At 45.2% G+C, this 27,896-nt stretch overlaps 1 protein-coding gene across 2 annotated transcripts in view; it reads left to right on the top strand.

Annotated features, from left to right (window-relative positions):
• Positions 1-27,896, top strand: part of LOC138516807 (catenin alpha-2) — a 3,575,147-nt gene that overhangs the window by 2,238,680 nt on the left and 1,308,571 nt on the right. For both annotated transcript variants that reach the window (XM_069632215.1, XM_069632216.1), the window contains exon 8: positions 9,162-9,242. In XM_069632215.1, coding sequence (XP_069488316.1) covers positions 9,162-9,242 — 81 coding nt within the window. The remainder of the gene's footprint in view (positions 1-9,161; positions 9,243-27,896) is intronic.

The following is a 27,896-nucleotide window of genomic DNA, read 5'->3' as shown; positions in this document are numbered from 1 at the left end:
TTTCTTAAATCCCAAAAATGGGTGCAGTACCAGTACTCACCACTATCCAAAAGCCGGCAGTTTAAAACCACCCTGTGTTTCTCTGAAGGCAAGCCAAAGTGCCTATTTCAAACATTGCAATATGTGCAAAATATTTACTGAACACCAGCAGACATTTGGCAGAATGGAGTTTTGTGTGCCTACAAAATCTGGGAAATGAAGATCATAAGACAAGGTTTATAACAAGACTGGCTGAGCTATGGAGTCAGCAGTTTAAGTTGCACTGGATTTAAAGACACTAAAATCGAAAATGTTTAGATTAAATGAGTGACCTATGTTTGGTGTCACATGCCTTTGTAACTGTTGAAATGTCATAGTTTTGCACTTAGAATCAGCATTCTAGCTGCATGTGTAAAATTGCAAGTTAATTTAAAAAGCAACAAATAACATGACAGTAGCTGAAAGTCTGGCTTAAGGAACTTGATTCTGCCTGGCAACTACCCCCATCAGGAGTGAAACTTGAGTCACCACTGTGTTCCCAGGCCAACCTTCCTTTTGCTGCCCACACTAAGGATATGCCATCTATCTGATAATTGAATTACCTGTGCTCTGCAGGAAAGTGAACAAAGCCCTGTCCTGGCTCAGGCAAAGGTTTTATTGGCAGGAGTCGTAAATGGTCGTAAAAAGTGGCTTCCTCCTGAGGAAAGGGGAGGAGCACTGCCTGTGAGAGCAAGCTGGCTTGGCAGAACTGGAAAAACCAGAAATTCAATCTTGTGCTGAGGGTAAACCACACCCCTTTGGAGCCAGAACATAACTTTAAAAAGATGAATAACTCATAGAGCGGACATGTGAAAATTTTATAAATGATACCATAATTCTTGTGATTTTTCTGCCCACATTTTAAGAGGTTTTCCGACCCGGTGGCATGTTCAGGGGGGTTTTAGCGGAAAAGTGGATATTACTCTAAATGTATGCATGTTAAAAATCTGAAACTTCATCAGTTAATGTCCCTACTCCCTGCACACATGTATGTAAAGTTGGGTCAATGTCAGAAAGTGAAAAATCAGTTAAAAAGTCAATTATGTGCCATTTCTGAATGCAAGCTCTTAGAAACAGCAGATTTGGACAGAGACATGGCTAAATTCAGCCACACCATGTATATGTAATTTCAAGCAACTGTGTAACTGTGAAATATGTCTTTTATTATCAAATATAGAATATGTGCAATCTGACAGAGGAGTGTCCTATCTGCAAGCCATAAAATGACATCCCTCTGACTCACAGTTCATTCCCCAATCAAATGATAAATGGAAGTTTGACCAATTAGAAGCTGAGAGAGAGGTAGGGTCAGTGATGCTAGAACACACCCACATTCTAAACACATAAAAGCAGACAGACAGGACAGATAGGGACCTTCAATTCCATTTGCTGCAACGCGCTCTGCCGGACCATACAACATCCAGAGATCCAGACTTCAAATTCATAAACCTCCAGAGAGCCAAACTAGAGACTTCAATCTATCCAGAACTAGAGACCAGACCAGAGAGAAAGCAGTGCTGTACCCAGAGAGACCCAGACCAGACCGCTGTGAGCAGTTCCAGAGGCCAGGCGCTGTGAGCAGAACCCGGGAAGACCTGACCAGACTGTTGACCAGATCGTGACAAAGCCGCTTTCCGGTTCAAAATCTCTTGTGAGTACTCAGCAAAACTCAGAACACTTCTCTTAGTTAAAATAATATAATTCAATCTATTTAATCTAAGTAGAACTGCCTCCTAACTGTCACCTGTCATTTGTAAAGCTGCACTTGTCTTTTTGAACTTTAAAATTTCAAATCTGAAAAACGACCTTCACAAAATCGCTCATATCTCCGCAACCGTTTGTGCTAGAGACTTGCAGTAACTTTCATGTTGAAGCTGAGATCCTAGGCTTTCCTAGGACCCCAAAATGATAGAGATAGTCCTTGTGGTTCCTCTGTAATAGCGCTCGGCGCATCCGCGAATTTTGCCGCGATTTGCAAATTTCTCCACATGTAAAATCAGCTGCTGTTTGCTTTTCCATTTGCCAGAAATTCGTTTAACCTGTTAACTACCCTGCATCATTGCTAGTGTGAGCCTGGATTAATATTAACCAGATACCACTCACCCTGAACCTCTGAAAGGGAATTAAAAAGCATTTCCAGCATATTTCTCATCCATTGCTAGCTCATATCAAAGCATTTGGGCCTGTGTTTTCAAAACTCCTATCTGTTTTCTTTAAGCTTGCTGGGGTGAACTGAGTACAGTTGATTGCATTTCTGAGAACTGTGTGCTTCCTTCCATTTCCTTGCATTGCATCAAGGGGGGGAGGGGATTGCCAGAGAAAAGTGATTACATTGTTTGGTTGAAATCATATTGAGTATTTTCTGTACTGCATTCATTGAATATTGCATCCACCTGAGTTTACATAAAGCATCCTCTACCACATTATACTTTTGTTCCTATTTACCAGTGTGCTACCTTATCCATTTCATGTCAACTCATTAGTGATTATAAGAAGTGTGCTAGTGCCAGATTCTCCGTTGTTGATCTTTATCATATCAGATTAAGTGTGCTATTCAATTATTAATTTATTATAAAGCGTGATATATATATCTATTTTAAATTATCAAATAAACCTTTTAAACTTGCAAAACAGAACTACTTCTTGGCTCAGTGGGGTCAGGGGGATTCCAAGAGAGGGGTGTTATATAGGGGTAGTCATCCAGAACGCATGAACTGGACATAAAGATATATCAATAAGGGTTTTCATTCAGTATTATAGACTAGGCGTTGACTTAGCTGTAGTGTTGAATTGAATCCTCTTACAGGGCGTTAAACCCATTCCTCCCTATTACGAGGTTCCCTTGCGGGACCCGCTCTGGACGTCTGGACAGACGTCCTTTGCGGATCCCGCGAGCAGACCAGGGAGCTAATAACAGGCCAGTTATTAACGGGCCCATTGTTAGCTCCTTCCCCATTCCCATTGAGCCCTATGGGGGCTCAAATGGGAATGGGGATGTATTCCCTGAATGGGAAATACCGGGTCCTCCAAGGTTGGAATGGCCCGGTATTTCCCCATTCAGGGACCCCGGACCTGAGTTTGGAGGCAGCCATGCCCTTGAGGGGCATGGCTGCCTCCAAACTCGTAATGAGGCCCATTGAAATGAAGGCGCAGACACCATGTTCGCCTTTCTGCAAATCACTATGCTAGAAACGTAGAACATTAGTGGAAGATGATCGGGGTGTATTTTACATAAGCACCATCTAGCAATATCCAGACCAATAGTCTTTGCCTCACTAGGTGCAGCTAATGCGAGACTGCACTTCCGCTGTAAACTTTCATCCGATCTCATTGATAGGAATTACATTAACGAAGTCCAATATTAAGGGAGTGAACAAGTACCGCCTTATTCAATGGACCCTATAGGGCCGGATTGCTGCTAAGAACATCAGAACTACGTCATCTTTGAAAAACGTACAAGGTTCACAACATTCAAGCTGAAGACAAAAGCAGACATTTTAGTGTGCGAGAAATTCGGGAACTGGCTGTATCTCTAGTGTGCATGCCCTCCCTCCCCCCGCACACATTACCAATGCGTTCCCCCCTCACACTCCCACTCCAATTAGTTTCCACTTCGCCACTTTAATTGACATAAAGGAACCGAGGGACCCTCCTGCCTTCTGCACGCGTTCGCCGCAACTCACATCTCTGGCCCAGCTCGCACTGGAGCATGCCCAGCCATATGGCTGTAATTGCACGCATGGCATCATGCCTCTGCTCCTGCACGTGATTCGGAAAACGGAGGGCGTTTTATCTATAAAAAGAAGAACAAAGAAAGACCCAGGTGCAGCACTCGGGAAGACTTAATGAGCTCTGATTGGGATTAGACCACAGCGCAGCCGCTAAACAGTTCAAGTCACATGACCTCGAAACACAAATATAACCATCAGTGAGATTAATGATGATATAAAAAAGAAACAACACGCCGGAGGCGTTGCCTGCTCTTGCGTGTGGCTGTGCAGGAGAAACCTTGAGGCCTACTCGTGGACATTCTAAAGAATGTGCCCCTTGGCCCCCTTCGATTCCTCGAGAGCACTGGATTGTACAAAGGCACTTTGCATTCAATGGTAAATGGACACCGTTTATGAATGACATGGGTTATTTTCAGTAGAGCATGCAATGTGCGTTCAATGGAAATCCATAGGCAGGCGTGTGCTGGATCATTTCGCAATGAATTGCACACGGGGCGGGAGGCGGGTTACATCCGGCACAGCAGAAAGCAGAGAGCGCATACATTCTTCGTGGACGCCCACATCTAGCTGTTCACACAGCGAGAGAAGTCAAAGACGCTCTATGATAACCGTGGCTCCCCGAATGGGCCTTTGATCAGAGTTCAAGGCCTATTATTGCACAGATGCAGGAAGCAGGAACCACACGAGGCAACCCTGGCACGTGATTCAGAGTTCAGACAAAAGTTGTCGTAGACATTGCAAAAAAAAAAAGTGTTAGCTGAAAAGCGCTACAAGATCAGGGATGAATGTATGAAAACGCAGCAAAGAAAACATAACATATTGTATGCACACAAATGAAGAGCCCATGAAAGTCATCTGCATTGGAAACATGTTAAGAAAGTGTTGCCATGGCAGGACTGACATGGACGGACTGGAAGAGCAGGGCTGTGTGGATTGGAGGTACGCAGTGATCGAAGTGAGCGGGAACGTTCGGGAGCGGTGTTCCATCACTTTTGTTTTTTTCTGTTTTCCATTCCTCTACTTTTTATAACCATATTCGCCATTTTATACAGAAGATTTGTCCATGCATGTCCCTGTGAAAGTGTAAAGTTGTAGTAGGAGCCTTAGTTACTAGTCCTCAGACTATTGCCGTACCACCTTGTCACATGTTGCACTATGCTTTCGCCTACCCTCTTCCCACCGAGACCACAGTTCCACTACTTTTTTCGGTAGACTTCTACCACTGGAGGTACGCCCCTCAAATAACCATCACCTTCAGTCATGCTGACCTGATTCACACAAGAAGTTGTGACGAGTAACTAGTATTAACTTTTACTTTGGCCTAATTAAGTAAATCCTATTTGAGTATGGCAGTTACTTCAGACACCTTCTTTGCGGATCCAAGTCTCGCCACAGGAGTAAGTCAAAGTCAAGCGTAAGTTGGTGTTACTACTAGTAACTGCTTTGTATATCAGGCCCACTATCTTTTTTTCAGCTAGATTTAATAAGGGGATTTGTTTGTGTTGTTAATTACTCCCGCCTAACCCTCTGTTGTCTGATACAGGCCATGAATATTTAAACACAAAGATAATGCTGTTTACTCACTAGCAACCCTCACGTGTTAGATATAGTACAATTACTGTGGCAAATGTGCTGCCATTGGAGGTGAGAGAGAGGTGGCAGGCTCCCAGTGGGGTCTTACATCTCACAGCATAGCCCATTGTTTCGGGAGGATAGCTCAGGGGCAACGTGCAAGACGATAAGGAGCAATACAGGTTTGATCCCCGGGTCCGCGCTGAGAAACCTCTGGGTGTTAAGCACGTTGTAAATAACCTATCATGTCATATCATTCCAATATTGATTGATTGATATTTTATTTATATTGCGCTCGTACACAAGTGTTTCAAAGGGCGACAAGGCAAGGGAGGGGAACAGGGGAGAACAAAACAGCGATCTTACTAGGCCCAGTGACATTGAGAACGCGCAAGTGCATGGGAGAGGGGGGAGGGGAAAAGTGCATGGAAGGGGGAGAGGTGGAAAGTGTGAAGCAGAGGAGAAACAGATAAATAACAATAAATAAATAATAAAGGCAACAAACAGTGGTAATGCAGCCAGCAATTTGCAAGTGCTAGGTTTAAGGCAGCAGGCAGGGTAGGTCTGATAAGTGCAGGAAGAAAACGGGGGGGCTGTATGGGTACAGATACAGATCCCAGTGCAAGGGGTGGCCCGGAGGCAGTGCGGGAGGGTGGCAGGATGAGCAGGTACCTGGGCCCAAAGGACAGAGGGTGGCCAGGTCCATGGTGCCATGAGAGAACAGATCAGCAGGGGAGAGGGGGAGCAAAGGCAGCAGAAAAGAGGAAGGTCTTGAGGTGCTTCCGGAACCAGAGCTGGTTCTCCTCAAGTGTTAAAGAGAACTCCACAGGGAGCATTTTTAGATGTATATATATATATAATTAACATGCAGTCACCACCCATATCGTACTGCAGGCAATGTGATCGGCTCCTCCCCTTACCCGTTGCATTTATTGTATGATTACTTGAGAAGCATCAGTTCTTGCAATTTCCTATCCCGTGATCACTGTGGTAGCGTCACTGCTGCACTTTATTTCCCTACTTGGCCATGACTGCATTTGTTTCAATGAGACAAATGTACAGGCCTTGTTCCACCAAACGACAAAGTTATAAACGGATCTAATATTGGTAGGTCATTCCCATATCCATTAGCTTAACACTGCAAAGACATAAGTCATGCAAGAATTTCTCATTCACATTCAGTTTGTCCGAAATAGGCCCCGATTCATGCAGTTTGGGACTTTGCATGCCAAACCGCGTACACAACCCCATTTGTTGATTCATGGAATCGACTGCGCAGGACTTTGTTGTACTCTGCACGGACTTTGGGCCTCATTACACGGAAGGCGGTAAGGGTTAACGGTCACCGGTAATACTACCGGTGACCGTTAACCCTTACCGCCTTACTACGAGTTCCCTTTGCAGGACCCGACTTTAACGGCTGGTTTTACCAGCCGTTAAAGTAGGGCGCCGCAAAGGGACCTTGGTGCTAATTACGGTACCGCAATTTGCGGTACCGTAATTAGCACGTTCCCCATTCCCATTATGCCCTATGGGGGCAAACATGGGAATGGGGAAGGGCCTTGGTGAAGGGGGAATTACCGCCCCCGCTCACCTTGGAGTAGGGCGGTAATTCCGCCATCCACCAAGGCGGACACGGTAAAATACCGGCGGCAACCATGGTGCTAATAGCGCCATGGTTACCGCCTACCGTGTAATGAGGCCCTTTGCGCACGCTTGGCATGTCTCTGTGAGCGGCCAAGTGACTTGCACTAGATACCTCGCAGAGTGTGGGTGGGGTCTATGCATAGACCGGAGTAAGGGGCGAAGCATGCAAAATGGGGAAGAACAAGGGAAAATGTGGGCATTACGAGGGACGCCCTGCTGGCATTCCATCATATGCTCACAAATGCGCAACCCCAGCATATTCATGGATCTGTCCGCGCAACCTCTCAACAAGTAAATGGCCACACAAAGCACTCGATCTATCCGCCACCCGAAGGTAGGCGTACAGACACTTGCACATCGGAATCACTGCACAGAGTTAAGATCGGATGTTGGATTTAGGGTTGAGTGCATGCTGTCGCGGTTCCAATCAGACTTGGGTGTCCGTGTAAGCAGTGGATCGGGGTGCAGGAACAGTTTACAGGGGTTTGTATGCATGTGTACCAGAATATGACAACATCTACGATACATGCTACACATGTTGAGGGTGTACTGGGAACAGTTACGGGGGACCCCACGTACCACCCCCGGGATGCAGGCCAGAGTGTGGGCGCTCACATGCAGTTTTACCGGGTGCATTGCATCATGCGCAAGGAGTGCACAAAGGTCTGTTTCCATGGCTAAAAAGGCTCTGCGTGTGGGCGTGTCGTGGGCGTTCCGGCCGCGACTTGCGCATAGGGTTACTTTGCATGAACAAATCCATTAATATGCGCATACAGATTTTCCTCTGCACGACGGGCCATGCAGCGTTGCTCCTGGCACGCAGGCTTTGAGGCGTCTGTGTGCATTTTTCCATGAATTGGGCCCATAATCTGTAATCTTTACTTTCGTATGTGTGCTTAATCTAGGAGGAAAACATTTTAAAAAGAATCCTAATATAATGAATCTTCTGGAGCTCACTAGATCAGTTTGTAATAAAAATCAGTACAGTAGCATGAATGATATTTGGGACAAATGCTGTTTTGTTCCAAAATGCTGGTAGAGCCGCAGTGTACATAGTAACATTTACACTAAGCACTGATGTTGTGTCATAGCTTTAAATACATACACACAAATTCACATAAGCAAACCATTTAAGTAGAGGTAAAAAGAATTCCAACAAAACTGACCTGCAACGTTGTATAGGTTACTGAACATAAATGTTGTTGACCTGCAAAATTTGGTGGGAACGTTTTAGACAAACCAGGCTTTCTCATTCCCATACTGGTTCCCATTGCCTCCACCACTGACCCTCCAGCACAACCAGGGCCTTGATCACCTACCCTCCAACACCTAAATATAGATTTTACATTTTTCACTTTCCATTGTAACATATAAAAAATGCCACAGTGCCATGTGAAAGCCTATGCAGTTAAATTAGATCTATATGGCATATATAGGACACTATGGGAGATGGCAGTAGCCTGCTATCTCTCGCGTGGCCCCTTTTTTGTCTCTGGATGACCTAAAACATTTTGGACAAATCTCTGAAAAGTTTGAACAGTTAACAGGAATTGGATCCACCCACAATGTGGGTGATTTGAGATTTTCCTGAACTAGTGACTCCATCCCCACATTTCAAAATCATAGGTAAGACATACAATTGGAGTAATAGTATGCAGATTGGTTTATTTTAAACACTTAAGTATATTTGAAAAATCGTTGCATAAATCTGGGGAACCCAGTTCACTCTTATTAGTTTAGGAATTAGAGAAGCTTATATTTTCCATCTATGTGATAAAATATAGGCACCAATAATATTGCTTATTTTCCTATTTACTGGGATTCAAAATCTGGTCCATTCCTTCACTTTCCAGTGTGAAAAAGTAAAATGAAAATTGATATTACAAAAAAAATCGAAAAATTAAAATGTGCAATGTTTTCTTTTTTTTCCAATACAATTTCCTTCAAGGATTCAGGAAAGTGTTGTGTTCATCAAAGGCTGGACTCATTGGTGGTTTCAAAATATTCCAAGACAAGTAGGGACATTTGAGGTGTTCAGTGACTCACTATATATGTGTTTAGAGTGATTTCAAATGGTTTATGCATGTGTCTCCAAGTGTTGAAGTTCCTTTTTTAAATGTTGCAATGACATATCAATTTTGAATGTGTATGTTTTTTTTCTCCTAACAGTTGTTGTGTCTCTTTGTGTTATAGACTGGAAGAAAAGAAAAAGGAGACCCATTAAACATCGCCATAGATAAAATGACTAAAAAGACACGAGATCTACGAAGACAGGTATTGTTTACACCTTTAAATATTTGCAGAACACCTGTTTCTGTTAACAATGTAAATGCTCATAAATACTCCCAGAAGGACATCTGTTGTGCCTATTCGGCTGATTGACTGACTATAGCAAAATGCCTTGTGATATGTAATTCATAAATAATATGCATATGTCATCCTTCCTATAATCATTATATAATGATGTCTGATCTCATCTACGTCTCGCATTTCTTTTGAGAGTCAATGTTTAACTGTTCACATTCACTCTTTTCGATCATTAACTAATAATGCATGTTCTCCTTAGCCAAATGTTACCTTAGCAAAGGCTTTTTTTAGGCATGTGCTTGCTCCTTACCTTTTCCTACTCCTTACCAGGAAATTGGCAATGCACTCTACACCTGATCTTCATGCACACACATCACTCAAAGTCTAAACTACTTCTACCTGATGCCAATCTCCACTCCACACTGGAGGACTTAACCTTGTAGTCAATAGGGACCTACCTGCTCCTCATGAATGACCCACCCTCATGCGTCACAAAATATCAGTCTCTGCACCTCACTCAAGGTCCACCATTTCTTCTTTCCTGGAACCTATCTCTGATCTCTACTATAGTTCCAGTCTAGATTCTCATCTGATGTCCATACCTGATTCTCACCAGAGATCCACATTTCCATCCACTGAATGACCACACCTGAGGCCCAAACTTCACTCCTCAAATGTGGCCTGCCCCACTCCTCAACCATGACACATTCCCTGCTCTTTATTCGCAGACTGCCACCCTCCTCGCTTCTTGTTAGAAAGAGAGATTGCGAACAATATAAAATGCAAGGTCATTTTCATAAGATGTACTTTCAGAATTAATTCCATAAGTTTGGTATTTTAGATGATCAGAAAAAACAATGTTAATTTATTTTTCCTTTCTTTTTTTACAATAGCAAATGATAAACCCCCAAAAAGTATGTTATGAAAATGTTAAAGTAGCCTGCATTTTACAAGGTAGGCTCAACTGGAGGTGAGCACCAAGCTCATATTTATGAACGTGCTGGCACAGGTTGCAGTGCATGGGTAAAGGGCCCTCAGATACCCTCACATCTCAACTCCATCCACCAACTGCCCTTCTGTTGGAACCTTCCCACAAACCCAAACCACAACAGTTTCATATTAGAACTCTCCTTCCCCATGGCTCCATGAAGGTGAAACTCTGTACAGGAACAAGATGCAAACAGCAATACAAGGTACAACACTGCATCTGCATCATGCTTTGTAAGTAAAAGGGATGTGATGGCAGCCATCCTTACCGAGCCTTTCAAGCAGCTACCTCCAACTCTCTAAGTATCAGACGCTTCTCCAGGCAGAGTGTGGGGAGTAGATATCTTTCCTCTGCAGGTGCCTCCCTCTGGAATGGTTTCCCTGTGTAAAGACTGGAGGGGGGTGTTTGTACTCCTGCTCTCTGTATGGTAGAGGCACAGAGGACCCCAGCCAAGATTCTCTATTATTGGTAACGTAGTCGAGCAATCAAGGCCTGGCTTCTCAGGAAGTGATGCAGGCTGGTTCATAAGTACAGTGCAGTCACCGAGCCCCCACAAAGGAATGTCCACACACTGTATTACTGAAAACACACTCTTTATATAATTAATATTCATGGTTATGTACACTATCACAATAACTCACTTTGTGCTCAGAAAATCTACAATTGCAAATATATACAGTTGTAAAGTGGTACCACACTTATTATCAGAAATCATTAAAGTGCATCAACTATACTCTGGTTAAATGTCACACAGATCTCTTAATAAAGGCAGTCAACAATAGACATAGGAGGAAAGCAGTGGGTTAGAACAATTGGCAGAATACTGGCCCCTACCCCTGGACACAGTTCTGTGTGAAGAACCCCCCACCTGGGCAACCTGTAAAATAAAGAGATATAACAAGCCCAGTCCATATATTGTTCTACAAGTCTTATTTCCTTCTATAATGTTTCTACCCCCCAATGTACCTGGTAGAGCAGAAATCTTCAAAGAGGTGTCGATGGATCCTTCTTGAGTGACTCCCTTTAAAGCAGGAGCCACGGCTTGTCGAAAGGCGTCGAAGAAGGTGAACTTGGCATCAACGGCATCAATGAAAAGTTTGAGGGTGCTGAGACCATGGCGTCGATCCAGGCGGTGCTTGTCGACGACATCCTGCGAGGATGAGGTGTCCGGGGCACCTCGGCGTTGGATAGTTCAGGACCGCAAAGAGTTTCTTAAGAACTGTGGCTCGACAAGGGTGTCGAGTCATTAAAGTCGTTGTGGTCTTTGGGTGGCGGGAAACCCACCTGCGGATTCTCCTCAGCGCATTAGCGTCCTACTTTCTCCGGCGGGATAAAGCGGTCCACGGTGCGAACAAGGGAGTCCTTCGATTCAACAGTCTTAGGCAAAGGAGTGGCCAGCTCCGGTCATTGGCGGCATGGCGTCAAGCGGTCCCCTCTTCAGGGCAACACAGCTTCGACGCGCCTCCAGTGGTTACAGCGATACACCGACCCCTGGTCGACAGCAATGGACTTCAACAGCGTCGATGTCCGGGTGCTTCACTTCATTCTCCTTGGCGGTCCCCATCTCCGGTCGGCAACCTTTCGAGGGTCTGACTTCCAGAGAGTTTCAGCGAAGGTTGGTGGTGCTCGATGGTCCCTCAGAGCACAGGAAGAGGGCGCCTAGCCAGGTCCTCTCTCGGACCATTCCAGTGGTGAGAGGTCCCCAGATATACTCTTCTGCATCTCATCCACACTGCTGGGTCACACTCAGCAGCCAATCATAAAGAAGGGCATTGATGCAGTCAGTCAGCCAATCAGGCATACAGTGCATTCAGGCCATACTCCTCCCTCCCAGACACTCATAACAACGAGTGTGTATTTGGACACGTACCCAGCCATTCAACACTACACACTTCGTTCATACAAGTTTTGGGCAGGGCTGTCTCAGTCTTTGTCTCTCATATCAGAAACCAGACACCCACAACAAGAAGTGCATAATTCACCCAGGTCCCACCCATAGGGTGTACCCACAACATACAGTCACTGGGAAGGCTCCAGCCAGTCTGGCCTGGACTTCCCAACAACACCATATAACGAACTTCCACCCAACAGCCAGTCAGGGGGAAGGGACAGAGTCAGGGCTTCCCAGGACTTTGGGAAAACAAGGTAACAGGCAAAATAAAGCAAGAGGCAACAGGGGCCATCTTGTTTCCTATCAGGAAGCATGTTACTGTTACTTTGAAATTCTGAGCAATAGACAAGCTCAATTCGAATATTTCAACAAAGGGCACTAACCTGGTCGGTATGACGGTCCAGAAACAGCAATGGCAGAAAGCAAGAGACTCCCTGAGGACCCTGCTCCCCCCTCCGCAATGGAAAACCCACTGGGAGGAGCACGAACCCCAGGGAAACCCTCTGTGGAAGAAAACCCTGGACGATATGGAGGAGTGCCCCTCAGGTGGATGAGTTCTTCTGACGTGGATACTCTGCGGTACGGAAGCCTGAACTCTGCGGGGTAAGGAGAACGATGGGTGAGTATGAGAAAGGAGAGATATAAAATAAATGAGGTGGAATTAAAGGAAGAAGATCTTACGGGAAATCCAATACAGGAAAATGGTGTTAAATGGGATGAAAAGACACCCTGGAAATGGAATCCGCCTGGAATCGAAATCCCAGAAATCCCAGAGGTTCCTACAAGATGAAGGTGAGTGAGTAAGGGTATTTGGAAAAAGTAAATGCAGAATAATGAAAGGAATGACTCACTGTATAAAAAAGGATTTGGATGGAGAGTTCACCCGACCGGTAACTTGGGAACAGAGAATCGGCTGGATCAGAAGGTCTCGGAAGTACGGGCAGACTCAAGCGGGTCGAGAGGGATTAATGCTGCAAAAGTGTTCTGCGATAGTGAGAAATAACAGTAAAGATATTATCTTAGAAGGGGAAGGAAAGCAAGTTCAGAGGAATAAGAATATCCCTGGAAACGAACTTACGGAGCGCCTCTGCTAACAGTAGCGATGCAACGAAGAGAGTCTTGCTGGTGTTTTAATGGGATCACATGACTTGCACTCGACATCCGTTGCGGACGTAGAACGACTAGACTGCTGATACTTGCATAGGCAGGATTGTCTGACCTTAATGTGACGGAACGTTGAATTGATCCACAAAGCCTTCTTTTGTAGAACAGCGACCATCGCCTAAAAGGTGTAACAAATCAACTGATTCCAATGGCAGGGCCTGGGTATCCCAAAATGGAGGTTACTCACAGCACCTGTCAAATTCAGCATGGAGCCACCAGCCTATACCCTGCTCTGTGGGCCACCCATAGGTGCCCAAAAACATACACTAGGGGCACAGGGTTGCACCCCAACCCATGGGTGCCATAAGGGTATCACATGGGCCTGTACACCAAACCAAAAACAGGAAGAGCTGCACTGCCAGGAGTCCCACATGGACTCCTGGGCAGAAAACAATACAGCACACAAGTGAAAAGGACTACAGGACAAGGACAGGGAGGCCCTGTCACTCCAATGCATTTCCAGCATCACAGTCGCCCACCCCACAGACTGAGGTTAGGGTGCCTAATCTCCCACGAGATAGACACCCTCATCCAGACGGTCAACATACCTTCTGGAAAGGCCATCTGCATTATCGTGACTCTTCCCTGGTCTATGCTCTATGGTGAAGACTAGCCCTTGCAGGCTAATGGACCACCTGAGCAGTTTTGGGCTCTTACCCTTAATTTGCATAAGCCATTTCAGGGGTTTATGATCTGTTTGGATCTTGAAAGTAGACCCCGTAAGGTAGGGCCTAAAATGCCTAAGGCTCCAAACTATACTGAAACACTCCTTTTCAACTATAGCCCACCTAAGTTCCCTACCCTTGAGTTGTCTACTGATGAAGATGATTGGATGTTCCCTCCCTTTGTCATCTAACTGGGACAAGACAGCTCCAATTCCAGTGTCACAGGCATCCGTCTGGACAATAAAGGGTTTACTGAAGTCAGGCGCACACAACACAGATGCCCTACACAGACTTTCTTTCAAGCCATCAAAGGCCCTCTGACAGTCTTCAGTCCAATTAACCTTCCCAGGCTGTTTGGGTGAAGTCAGAGCTGTCGGTGGTGCAGCTATGGTTCCATAGTCTGCAATGAAATTGTGATAATAACCAGTGAGGACCAAAAAGGCTCTCACCTGGGTTTGAGTAGTGGGAGTCTCCCAGTCCCATGCATCCTGTACTTTACTGGGGAGAGGTTGGATTTGACCCCCTCCTACCTCATGACCAAGATACGTGACTTTCCCCTGAGCTATCTGGCACTTGGTAGCCTTGATAATAATAATGATAATAATAATATTAAGGTGTGGTTAGCCCTTTTCAAGGCCTGAAACACCTTATCCAGATGTTTCAAATGCTCTTCCCAGGTGTAACTGTAGACGGCAATGTCGTCTAAGTAGGTCACATAAAAGGCCTCCAGGCCACTGAGCGCATGATTGACCAAACTCTGGAAAGTGGCAGGGGCATTCTTCCACCCAAAAGGTATGACCCTAAACTGGTAGAGTCCCTCAGGTGTTGAGAACGCTGTATTTTCCTTGGTATGGCCCGTCAGAGCTATTTGCCAATAGCCTGAGGTAAGGTCAAAGGTGCTCACAAATTTGGCAGCAACTATGGTGTCCACAAGCTCATCAGCCCTGGGCAATGGGTGCATGTCAGTTTTGGTGACGGCATTGACTCCTCGGTAGTCCACACAGAACCTCCAATCCTTGGTACCTGCCTGGGAACTTGCCTTGGGGACAAGGACCACGGGACTGGACCAGGGACTGGTTGAGGGTTCAATATCACCCAGATCAAACATCTTGGCGACCTCAGCCTGGATGTGGTTCTTAACTGTATCTGACATACGGTAGTACCTGTTTTTGACAGGCACACTGTCACCAGTGTCATTTTCGTGCCTACACCAAGGTGTAAGGCCTGGTGTCAGTGAAAACAGAGAGGCATACTGCCGGAGCAAAGCCCGGCAGGACTTCTGCTGCTCTGTCGTCAGATCGGGAGAGAGATGCACTCCCTTCACTGAGCCATTCTGCGCGTTGCTATGTAGCAAATCAGGAAGGGGCTCACTTTCATCCTCTTCTTGCTCTGAAGCTAGCAAGAAACACAAGACTTTTGCTCGCCTGATAGGTTTGAGCCTGTAATCATGAAATACCTGAGGGGCTACCCCTGGTACTCCCATGTCAACCAGATAATTGACCTCACCCATCTTGGAGATGATCCTGAAGGGTCCAGTCCATTTATCTGCCAAAACTCGAGGCTTGGTAAGCTTCATCACGAGGACTTTGTGTCCCAGAGTCCATTTCACTTGTGATGCTTTAAGGTCATGCCAGTACTTATTCAATTCCTGGCTGGCCTTGAGATTTGCTGTTGCCTGACCCATCATCTGTGTCATCCTCCACCTGAGGCCCCACTTGCTTGGCGGGACCTGGAGGGGTGGCCTCCAAACCTTCTCTGATCAAGGCAAGGGGCCCCCTCACGGGATGTCCAAAGAGTAACTCAAAGGAGCTGAAACCAACATCCTCTTAAGGTACCTCTCTGTAAGCAAACAGTAGGCATGGCAGGAGGAGATCCGATTTCCTCATTAGGGGCTCTTCCAAAGTGCCTAGCATGCCTTTGAGAGTTTTATTAAATCTCTCAACCAGACCATTGGTCTGGAGATGGTAAGAGGTGGGTAACTTATAGGTTACCCTGCACTCTTTCCACATGGTTTTCATGTAACTAGACATGAAGTTGGACCCTCTGTCTGAGACAACCTCCTTAGGGAATCCAACATGGGTGAAAATGCCCAGGAGAGCCCTGGTGACCACCTGGGCAGTAACAGTCCGATGGGGTATAGCCTCAGGGTACCTGGCGGCATGAACAACCGGGACCAGGATGAACTGATGTCCATCTGAAGTAGGAGGGTCAAGGGGTCCAACAATGTTGATGTCCACCCACTCAAAAAGTGTGCCAACCACTGGCAATGGCTGCAGTGGGGCAATGCCACTGCCTCCAATCTTGCCAGACAACTGACAAGTTGGGCAGGTCCTGCAGTGGGACTCCACTGCTATTCCTATCCGAGGCCAGTAGAAATGGGCAGAGAGCATCTGCTTAGTCTTCTTGGTACCAAGATGATGAGCCAAGGGCACCTCATGCGCCAACTGCAGTAGGAAGGGCCTGTAAACCTGGGGTACCACCAAACTCTTGAGGGCACCAGGTTTAGGCTTAGTGACTCATTAACAAGGAGCTCACCCTCCCAATAAATCTTCAAGGTCCTAGGCACTTCTCCTTGTGCCTGGGTTAGGGCCTGTTTCCTCAGACCCACAAGAGAGTGGCACTCTCTCTGTCCCTTACAGAAGTCTCCCCGGAAGCGTCCCCCTTCAGTCAACAGGCATTGAAGGTCGGGATGGTCCTCCGGGTTGGGAACCTCTCCCACAGGAGAGTCTTCTGTCTCTTCTCCCTCAGGAGTAGAGTTTGGGTTTTTCACTCGACCCAGCCCATCTGGAGCATGGATCCCAATGGGTGCTGTAGAAACAGCAAGAAGAGAAGGAGCTTCCGTCACAGAGGTAGCCTTCTTACTCTTCCGTCTTCTTGCCTTAGGCCTCGCCTTTTACTCGGGTACCTGACACACAGCCAGACCCTGTGTCACCTGTGACCTAGTGACTGCAGCAGCAGTCAGGGGAAGACCATCCAAGATCAACTCCAACTCTACTAGATCATTTCCTAACAGAATGTTAGCAGGGACATTGTCCTGAACCAGGACAGGAAGCTTTGCTGTCTTGTCTCCAATCAGGAGTGTGACTAAGGCTACAGGCGAGAATTTGGGAGGCCCACCAGCTAACCTGCTGGTTCTCAGAGGAGCACCTACATAGTCCTCTGGCTTGAGCAGGGTCCTGTCCACCACTGTCATGCTTGCCCCAGTGTCTCTCAAACCAGTAGAAGGCTGGCCATTCAAGAGGACACTTCTCGAAAACCTACGGGTGTTCTGTGGGATAGTCGGCAGTGCTTCTGCATACTGGTCCCAGGCCCCAAGGGACACTAAGGGGATCTCTACTGGAGCACCAAATGTGATTCCTGTAGAAGATGGGAGGACAGTGGCCACCACCTCAGACATGAGGTAAGTGTAGCTCAGGCTGACAGCCTGTACTCCAAGTGCCTTACCTTTACACTTAGAGTCACCCTTCTTGTGATTCAGAGCCCCACATTCCCAACAGGTGCCAGGAATGCGGGGTACGGTACTGAAACCACTGGGAGCCTGCTTTGCAGCAGGTGGACCACTACTCTTACTCCCACCCACAGATGACTTATCCCCACTAGATTTTTGGGTCTTAGGAGAGGAAGGTTTTGGTTTACCCGACAGTGATTGCTTTTGGGACTCCTTAGCTTTCTGAGAGGTCCCCTTTTCTTTGTCCTTGTCCTTCCCACTGGAGTCCTTAGGGGACACCCGGTGGGAGATCCACTTGTCAGCCAACCTAGCCAGCTTAAAGGGATCTAAAATGTTCTGGTCAGCAACATACTGATGCAGCTCTGGTGAACAGGCTTCAGAAAAATGCTCAAAAAACAAAAGGTGGGACAATTCACAAAAGTTTTCACCTTGTAACCATCAAGCCACCCCATCATGTCCATGTGCATAGCACTCACCAAGTCAACCCAAGACACATTCTCTCTTTTCTTAAATTCCCTGAACCTTTTAAGGAATTGGGAATGTGTCTTGCCAAACTTGGCAATCAAAGCAGACTTCATGCACTCATACTGACCCCTTTCTTCCACACTCAGCTTCAGAATGCAGTCATTTCTAGTCTGAGGCACTCTGCTCATCAAACACTTAGTCCAATCTCTTTTATCTACATCATGAATTGCACAAGCCATTTCAAACGCTTCAATCCACTGGAGGATATCTGAACCCTACACAAACACACCAACACAATCTTTCATAAACTTGATGGCTGGGGACCGGACACTCTCAACGGGTTTAGCTGAAGTCTCCACTTTAGCTTTCTCTAGCTGGATTCTCTGACATTTAGTGTACTTGTCTTTGAGTTCAAGATCCCTATTCTTGAGTTCCACTGGCTGTGCCAGCTCCTCTTTCTTAAGCTCACCTTCTATTTCCAACTTGCAATATTCAAAGGCCAATTTCATCCTTAATAACTCAAGTTCCACGGAATTGCTGGGGTTTGGAACAGAGGCAGCAGTAATGGTGGCATTCCCTGAGACAGATTCAGCAACAACCCCAGGGGCAGAGTCCTCATTGGTTGCATCCCCACCTTCAAGAGTTTCACTATAGGTCTGGTAGTCCACCAGGGCAGCTATCAGCTCCGCCCTAGAATTATACACAAAGTCTAACTCCCTGGCTTCACAAGCACTCTGTAGAGCCTCTAAGCTCATCCTAGTCAATTTACCATTTGCAATAGACTCCATTGCTTGTAATGCATTTATCTTGTGCACAAGTAAACCTCAATTTAACAAAGTGCATATATTTTGTAAGTGACACAGTTATACCCTGATTCTTAAAACCATAAGCATCCCACCTCTGCCACCAGTGTAAAGACTGGAGGGGGGTGTCTTTATTCCTGCTCTCTATATGGTAGAGGAGAGGCACAGAGACCCCCGTCAAGATTCTCTATTATTGGTAACGTAGATGAGCAATCAAGGCCTAGCTTCTCAGGAGGTGATGCAGGCTGGTTCTTAAGTACAGTGTAGTCCCCAAGCCCCCACAAAGGAATGTCCACACACTGTATTACTGAAAACACAGTCTTTATATAATTAATATTCAAGGCTATGTACACTATCACAATAACTCACTTTGTGTTCAGAAAATGTACAATAGCAAATATATACAGTTATAAAGTGGTATCACAATTATTATAAGATCTCATTAAAGTGCATTAACTATACTCTGGTTAAATGTCACACAGATCACTTAATAAAGGCAACCAACAATAGACATAAGAGGAAAGCAGTGGGTTAGAACACTTGGCAGAATACTGGCCCCTACTCCTGGACACAGTTCTGTGTGGAGATCCCCCACCCTGTAAAATAAAGGGATATACCAAGCCCAGTCCATATATTGTTCTACAAGTCTTATTTCCTTCTATAATGTTTCTACCCCCCCCCCCAATGTACCTGGTAGAGCAGAAATCTTTGAAGAGGCGTCAACGGATCCTTCTTGAGTGACTGCCTTTAAAGCAGGAGCCACGGATCGTCGAGAGGTGTCGAAGAAGGTGATCTTGGCATCGACAGGATCAATGAAAAGTTCGAGGGTGCCGAGACCACAGCGTCGATCCAGGCGGTGCTCGTTGACGACTTCCTGCGAGGATGAGGTGTGCGGGGCACCTCAGCATTGGATAGTGCAGGACCACAAAGAGTTTCTGAAGAACTGTGGCCCGACAAGGGCGTTGAGTCATCGACGTCTTTGTGGTCTTGGGTGGTGGGAAATCCACCAGCGGATTCTCCTTGGCGTGTTGGCATCCTCGACTTTTTCCAGTGGGATGAAGCGGTGACGGTGCGGACAAGGGAGTCCTTCGATTCAACAGTCTTAGGCAATGGAGCGGGTGGTTCCGCTCATTGGCGGCACATCGTCAAGTGGTCCCGTCTTCTGGGCAACACGGCTTCGATGGGCCTCCAGTGGTTACGGTGATACTCCGAACCCTGGTCGACGGCAATGGACTTCGACGGTGTCGATGTCCAGGTGCTTCACTTTGTTCTGCTCGGTGGTCTCCGTCTCCTGTCGGCAGCCTTTTGAGGGTCTGACTTCCAGGGAGCTTCGGCAATGGTTGGTGGTGCTCGATGGTCCCTCGGAGCATGGGAAGAGGGCGCCTAGCCAGGTCCTCTCTCGTATCAGTCATCGACGAACTCGACAGCATTTGGATCGGCTCGAAGCAAATGCAGCAGCACTCCTTCTTCTTCCAGCTGGGCATCGAGGATAAGCAGTTCCAGTTACTCTTCAAGTGTTGACTCAGCTTCTGAAAAATTTCCAGTGGTGAGAGGTCCCCAGATATATTATTCTGTCTCTCATCCACACTGCTGGGTCACACTCAGCAGCCAATCATCCAGAAGGGCATTCATGCAGTCAGTCAGCCAATCAGGCATACAGTGCATTCAGGCCATACTCCTCCCTCACAGGCACTCACAACAAGGAATGTATATTGGGACAAGTACCCAGCCATTCAACACTACACACTGCATTCATACCAGTTTTGGGCAGGGCTGTCTCAGTCTTTGTCTCTCATATCAGAAACCAGACACCCACAACAAGAAGTGCATTTTGGTCACACACTCCATTCACCAAGGTCCCACCCACAGTGTCTACCCACAACATACAGTCAATGGGAAGGCTCCAGCAAGTCTGGCCTGGACTTCACAACAACCCCATATATGGAACTTCCACGCAACAGCCAGTCAGGGGGAAGGGACAGAGTCAGGGCTTCCGAGGACTTTGGGAAAACTAGGTAACAGGTAATGAAAAGCAAGAGGCCACAGGGGCCATCTTGCTTCCTATCAGGAATCAACTGATTCCAATGGCAGGGCCTGGGTATCCCAAAATGGAGGATACTCAGAGCACCTGTCAAATTCAGCATGGAGCTGCCACATCCCATACCCTGCTCTGTGGGCCACACACAGGTGCCCAAAAAACATACACTAAGGGCACAGGGTTGCACCCCCACCCATGGGTGCCATAAGGGTATCCCATGGGTCTGTACACCAAATCAAAAAACAGGAAGAGATGCACTGCCATGAGTCCCACATAGATTCCTGGGCAGAAAACAATACAGAACAAAAGTGAAAAAGGACTACAGGACAAGGACATGGAGGCCCTGTCCCTCCAATGCATTTGCAGTATCACACCCTGCCTCTCTCAAATGAGAGCCGGACCAACTGAAGTTCCAGAAGTAGCTGAAGACCTTCAGTTTCTCCATGCTTTCTCTCTCTCCCTCTCCTGCTGACCTACCTGTCTGCTGGAACGACTGGTTGCCTGCCTACCTTCAGGGTCTCATTGGGTACCAGGATCCTCCATGATCGGTCTCCACTGCACTGCCTCCGGGCCTATCATGCACTTAGGGGCTGTAACTGTAACCTCTACAGTCCCCTGCATCCTTGCACTTGTAGCAGATTTTATGACACAGCACATTCCAGCCAAGGACTCTTTCCACTGACAATGGCCCTCATTACGACCCTGGCGGAAAGGGGTTTACGCCGGCGTAAACCATGGCGCCCCTTTCCGCCTGAGTACGAGTTCCATTAGCGCCATGGTGATTTTAACGCCTGCTTTCAGCAGGCGTTAAAATCCATGGCGCTAAGGGACCTTGTTGTTAATTACGCCACCGTAATTTACGGTGGCGTAATTAACGCCTTCCCCACTCCCATTATACCCTATGGGGCAGAAATGGGAATGGGGAAGGGTAAATGGGGATTGGGGACTTACCGCCCCGCCAAGGTCGGAATGGGGCGGTAAGTCCGCCAACCACCATAGCGGAGTTGGCAGCTTAGCGCCATGGACCATGGTGCAAATAGCACCATGGATCTCCGCCAAGGTCGTAATGAGGGCCAATGAATGTGGTGCACACTAAAAACACTTTTTTATCTTTATTGATTCTCAGGTTCTACTTTGAGAAGGCACCCAACCAGTCTCACACCCACCTTGACAAATACCCAAGTCGCAATGGACCATGAACCAGGCCGGTGTGTAACAATGAAATATTTATGATTTTTTATAATTCAAAGAAAATCAAGAAAATCAAAATTTAGGACATCAGTCATCAGTACTGTGGCTATACAATGCAAACATCCTACAACACAATTAATTCAAATTCCTAACATCATCTACATAAACTTTAATAGAAAGCAGAAACAAAATAACTTTTCTTCAATATGACAGATGGCACACAGATTTATGCACTCCCCTTGAAACACTTCCCCAAACACCTACTAATGAAATTCTTTGTTGATGGAAAGTAGTGGCAAAGAGTCAGTACAAAAAGGGAAAAATCGATTTTTAAATTTAACCCACCACCCCAGGATGGGAGGCCATAATCAAATTGAAAACCTCAAAAGGAGCAAACTGCCATACTGATTTTACTGGTTAATGTATGTCAGTTTACAACTGCAGTGGGAAAGCTAGGACAGAAATGTGTGTGGCTGCACTTAAGAGACAAGGACGCTTACAGAACACTGAGCAGGGCACTAAAGCAACGTGAACACAAGTGAGAAAATCTTGGAGGAAAACAATGCACATGAAAACACACGTGGCAGAATTGCAATTTCTTATTTTATAGGCTTTAAAATGACAAACAGCTTAGAAAATGGGCTTAGCATTCAAAATCGGAAATCGTTTTTTGGGATGAGGACCAAAGGCACAGAACAGATAGGATACTGAGGGGAACGGATGACTCTTCATATGATGATAGTGTAGGTTTTTCTATGGGATATACAAGTCTGATTTTAAAGAAAAGCAAAATACACAGGCAAATTCGGTTTTGTTAGCACAATGACTAGTTCTACTGAGACTATATTTTAAGGACTATACTTGTTAAAGAAAGGCACTTGTCATGAGGTGGTTGAGTTCGAATTGCAACCAGCTCACTGTGAAGCTCTTGATAGGGGAATTAATTGATTTATTTCAAAATGGTACTAGGGATTTACACAGATAATTGAAAAACATAGAAAAGGAATATGCTAACAGATATATGCTAACGCAGATTCTTCTAGGGAACGGGTAAACAGATGATACTAGCAATTTGGGAAATGACTAGGATTTCTTTGGGATTTTAATAGGATACAAGGGTCAAAAGAGCTGGATGGGCAGTTTTTGGGTACTGGGTGATATGATACTTATGCAATAAGTTTGAGTTTGGGAATTCGGACAGCCAGCAAGGACTCTGGACAGCGTAGCCAAGGATTGGGTCACAGGGACAGCAAGGTCCAGAGATCTGGTCACTGGGACAGCTGGGCTCTCGCGGATGGGAAAAGCTGGCCAAGTGCTGGTCACTGTGGACAGTGGCATTGGTCATCTTGACAAGGTCTGGTCACTGGGCTCTCCTAAATGGGATCAGCTGCCTTTCCTCCTTTCTCCCTGGATGCTTGGGTATGGCTGGATCTGGAACGGTGGTTCTGCCTGGATCTGAATGGTCCTGCCTGGATAAGATGAGCTGCCTCTGGATCTGTTTTTTTGTTTTGTTTTTGAATTCTTTGAATATCCTTTTGTCCCACTGTCTCCTGTTTATATAGCCATAGTGACATCATAGAATTTTACAATCTGGACGGAAATGCTCTGGAGTTGCCCCTCAGCCAGTATAGGCCAAGCTACTGATGTCCACTCCTCCCTCCGGGCTGATTGGTTCAAGGGCCGTGACGTCACTTTATGTGTGTGCACTAATGACTCCGTTTGTCTCACAAGTTATGGAACAAAACTTAAAATCCATCCTTGTCACCATCATAAGAAACAGATATGCAGATTCCATATTTCACAGGGAATCGAACAGTCCGATCGCCAACTCTATGTGATGCAGCACCGCTTTTTGGCACAATTTTGCCATTTTTAGGAAACACATAATATTTAAAGTCCTGCAAATGGCTATGCATATGTCCACACTTATTTCACATATTTTTTCAAGTTTTTTTTCTGTATCATTTATACTTCACCCATACATGCATTTCTCCTGCCATTCCAGTTCACTGCGTGCACAAAGATGCACCTTTTCTCATTGTGCTTGTCCAAAAATCCAACAAAACTTTAGCATGATATTGAATTCTTGCTTATTTAGGGTGCTGGGCAAAATGTCTAATGTACAATAGTTTTTAAAATCAATGGGCCAGATTATTCACTTGTATGGGCAGCCCTTCCACTCCCCCAACCAAATTGTCTCCCCATGGGTCAACTTGAACAAAGGGTTTCCATGACTCCCCTTTGAAGCCATCCAGTAGTGCTGGGAATGAATGTGGAGGAAATCACACCTCAGGGTCAAGACACAGGGCTTCACCCCCTTCATTTGTCATTTGGTTCAGTTCTGCCTGGCAGTCTGGCAGAACCAGTAATTATCACACTGTTAACTCCAGCCCATGTCCTTGCAGCATCAGTTCACTGGTAAGTGCAAAATTAGCCTTTCTGCCAAACTGGTTTGTCAGGAATTCTGGGCCTCAGCCAGGCTGATTGAAGTCTTATTTTTGGGTGGGGGGCATAATATACATAGCTTTGCAGCCCCTCCATCCATATATACAATACTGTTTCTATGCAAGCAACACTGTAATTTGTCATTTTACTTTTAAACTGCATTTTCCTGATTTTCAGAACATCAAATTCGCACGTGTGTTTATTTCAGTTCATTTTGAGATTACCAATGCGGTTTTTGCAACACACAGTTCCTTATTAATTAATCTTCTGGAGGGCTTTTACAGACATGGTCAGTTTCTGGACACAGAGAGATATACTGCTCAGCATTTCTTTGAAAGTGACCTGAGAAAAAGAAACACTGTGTTATTTCTTTCATTTACAGCAGTTTGTGCGTGATGGTTTATAGAAAAAGAAAACACAAGCTGTGTTAATTACACTGTAAGATTTTTGCACGTTAATTGAATGAGCAGTCAGCCATGGCTGTTTTTATGATGGATTGCCTGCCTTTCTTAGGTATTTCAGATGGGATGAGGCAGGCAGGTCTGTTTTTCAGAGCAGTGCATACTTTGTAGTGTTTTAGATGAAAGGTAAAACACATTTCAGGCCGTCTTGCCTGTAGTGTGCAACTTTGGTTTTCAGATGCCAGAACAGCCAAAGTAAATCCTTTCTGACTGTGGGTAATTTCCTTTATGATTCAAATGGCATGTTATTGATGATTCAAATGGCATTTTCGTCATGATTCCAATGGCAAAGAGGAACATTTCAGAACTATTCTTTGGGTGGCAGTACTGAATGGTTGCCACACATGTGCCAAGGACAAACGCACCACCATCATTGTGGCCTTGTTTAAATGCAGTTCTTGTCTGTAGGGCCTTAAATGTATCCATAAGAACAATCATGGTAAACTCAAGAGAAAATGGTTCATCAGGAGAGAAGTCATTCAAAACTACAGTGCACTTATTAATCATACATTAACACACAGTCTAAAAAGGAGACAGCCCTGCTATAAGCTGACCCTGGACAGCTTCCCTTACTATCTCTGTTAGGTAGGCGTTGCACCACACACCACCCAGGCCGAGGCACCCCCAATAGGGACAGGGTGTTCTTCCATGGGGTCAGTTTATAGAAGGGTTGTATCCTTTTTAGACTGTGTGTTAATGTATGATTAATAAGTGCACTGTAGTTTTGAATGACACTTAGCCAGAGCTGTGCTGCCTTGGCTGCACTTACTCAGATAAATGTGCTGCCCTGATTGCACCTCCCTCTCCCTGGAACTTCCCCCTGCCCCTGCTCCCTGCATATTGCACTGTCACACTTGCATGATCTGAACGACACAAGCCTAGTAAGATAGTTTGTCTTGTCATCACCTTGTCTTCCCCACCTTGTCTTGTAACACCTTGAAAGACTTGTGTATATGCATGTTATAAATGACATATCATATCATATCATTTAAGGGCTGCCAGAGGTAGAAGCTGCAACCCATATCTTTCATTTTGGTACTTCCTGTCATAATCCTTGCAACTCTGACACAGAGGTATTAGTTTGTGGGAAAGCGGCTGAGCAATTTAGGCCCAGATCTGTAATAATATCCTCCCAGAAAGTGCAGGTATTAGGGTGACAGTGAGGGAGTTTTTCCTTCTTGTCTTTTGGTACTATACTATGCCCCCTCACATCTCAGACAAGTGATTGATACACAAAAGCATTTTAAATAGGTGTTAAAGATTTTCCTTCTCAATCTTGCTAGATCTCAGTTATTTGGTGGAGATGGTCGGCCAATTCTATGAAGCCCATGCAATCGCAGCAGAACACAGCAGCAGTACAAACATAGCAGAATGAAATAGGCATATGTGTCAATGCACTTTAATAGCATAAGAATATTTAATGGCAGATTCAGGGCCAGCGCAAGGCAGGGACAGCCTGTAGGGTTGCAAAGGGCCCTGCCCCATGCACCAGCTGCTGTGTGTAAAATGTATACTAATAAAGAGAGTGTATTCCAAATGGGCTAATTGCAGGTTACTGATATATTACCTGTAACATCTTGGGGGGTGACGAGCTCTGTGTCAATTTGGTTCCACCGGACAGTCTGGGAACTTTTTGCATGTAATAAACCTATTCTTTCCCTTGCATAGAGGTGCAGCAATTGTTTTGCCTTCTGGATTATTGTTACATTTTTTGTTTGGTTACTGTGTCGCCTTACAAGTTCATACCTATTTTTATAAGTTAAATTAAATAATATAATGACATTGTTTTAATTTCTGTAAATTCAACTTGGAGTAACACATCTTTTCATAATAGAAGCCAATTCACCAAATGCACTTTAATGTCCTTAAATAATTATGCCCTTACATGCAAGTTCTTTGTAAATTCTGAAGTTAAAATGTGGGCGATTTTGAAATTGCATGCAGAAATCAAATTGAAATGAGATGGCATTAAATAATATGGTGTTAAAACGAGGTGCATCACAGTTGGTGGAGGGAGAAATGCATTATCAAGTATGCATTCCCTTTAGCAATGAATGAATGCACAGCTTTTAACATAATACTTATTTTTGAAGCTTTGGAGGCCACTGTCTTTAGAAGTCATGAGTTATCCATCTAACAGATCAAGGTCTGTCACAACTGGCCTGCACCCACACAGACATTTGCTTATCTAAAACAGAAAAAGAAAATAAATACATCTAATACATTTTAGGAAAATTATATTCAGTTTATGAAGAGGTCTGCTTTTCTCAGCACTACGCTTATAAGAACTATATTCGACTTAAATACTGACCTTAGCTTTTAACATAGTAAAAAAGCAACATATGCCAGTTAGTGAGTGGCATGGAAGACAATGCAGCCACAAGTTAATGATTCATTTGAAAATAAATCCCTATGTACACAATGAGCTAAACAAAACTGCAAGATCATTTAAATGTGCCCATGATATAAAATATAATCATAGCTTTTCAATGACATGGCGTTTATCAAAAACAGTTCAGGACTTGGGAGAGCATGCCCTACAAAATAAGACTAAAATGACACATTGCTATTAATCAATCATTAATGTTATTATATAATTCTAATAGCTTTGTCATATTTTATGCTACACAGACATGTTTTATATTACTTAATCCAGGATTGTATGTTTATTCTGAAAATCCATATACTAATAACAGGAAATGTTCCTATCACAGGTTAAGAAAGAAATATAATTTAAATCCAACATTTTACAGTTCTACCCCTTGTCACATGTATAAACATGATGGACCTATCAAATACAAACTTGTTGATGGACACTTTCATTGGTTTCTGCATACCCGGTCCTCAGTCTATGCACTGTTGTCAGACCGCACCGTCCACTTATTACAGGTCAAGCAACCGATACCCCTTTCTTGGCTGTTGTCCATCAACACTGCTTCCATGCAGGGGCCCTCTCGTTCTAGGTACATTTGTTGGATCACACGCTGACCTGGAGTTGCTTTCCCAGCTGCTGCCTCAGTCTTCACAGCTAACTCCATTTCCCTCTTGATTCTGGCTTTTAA

This window comes from Ambystoma mexicanum, chromosome 6q (genome assembly GCF_040938575.1).
Source record: "Ambystoma mexicanum isolate Mex_15411 chromosome 6q, UKY_AmexF1_1, whole genome shotgun sequence".
NCBI classification, from domain to species: Eukaryota; Metazoa; Chordata; class Amphibia; order Caudata; family Ambystomatidae; genus Ambystoma; species Ambystoma mexicanum.
Note: the sequence above shows the minus strand (reverse complement) of the source record. Positions and strands in the feature narration are given on the sequence as shown.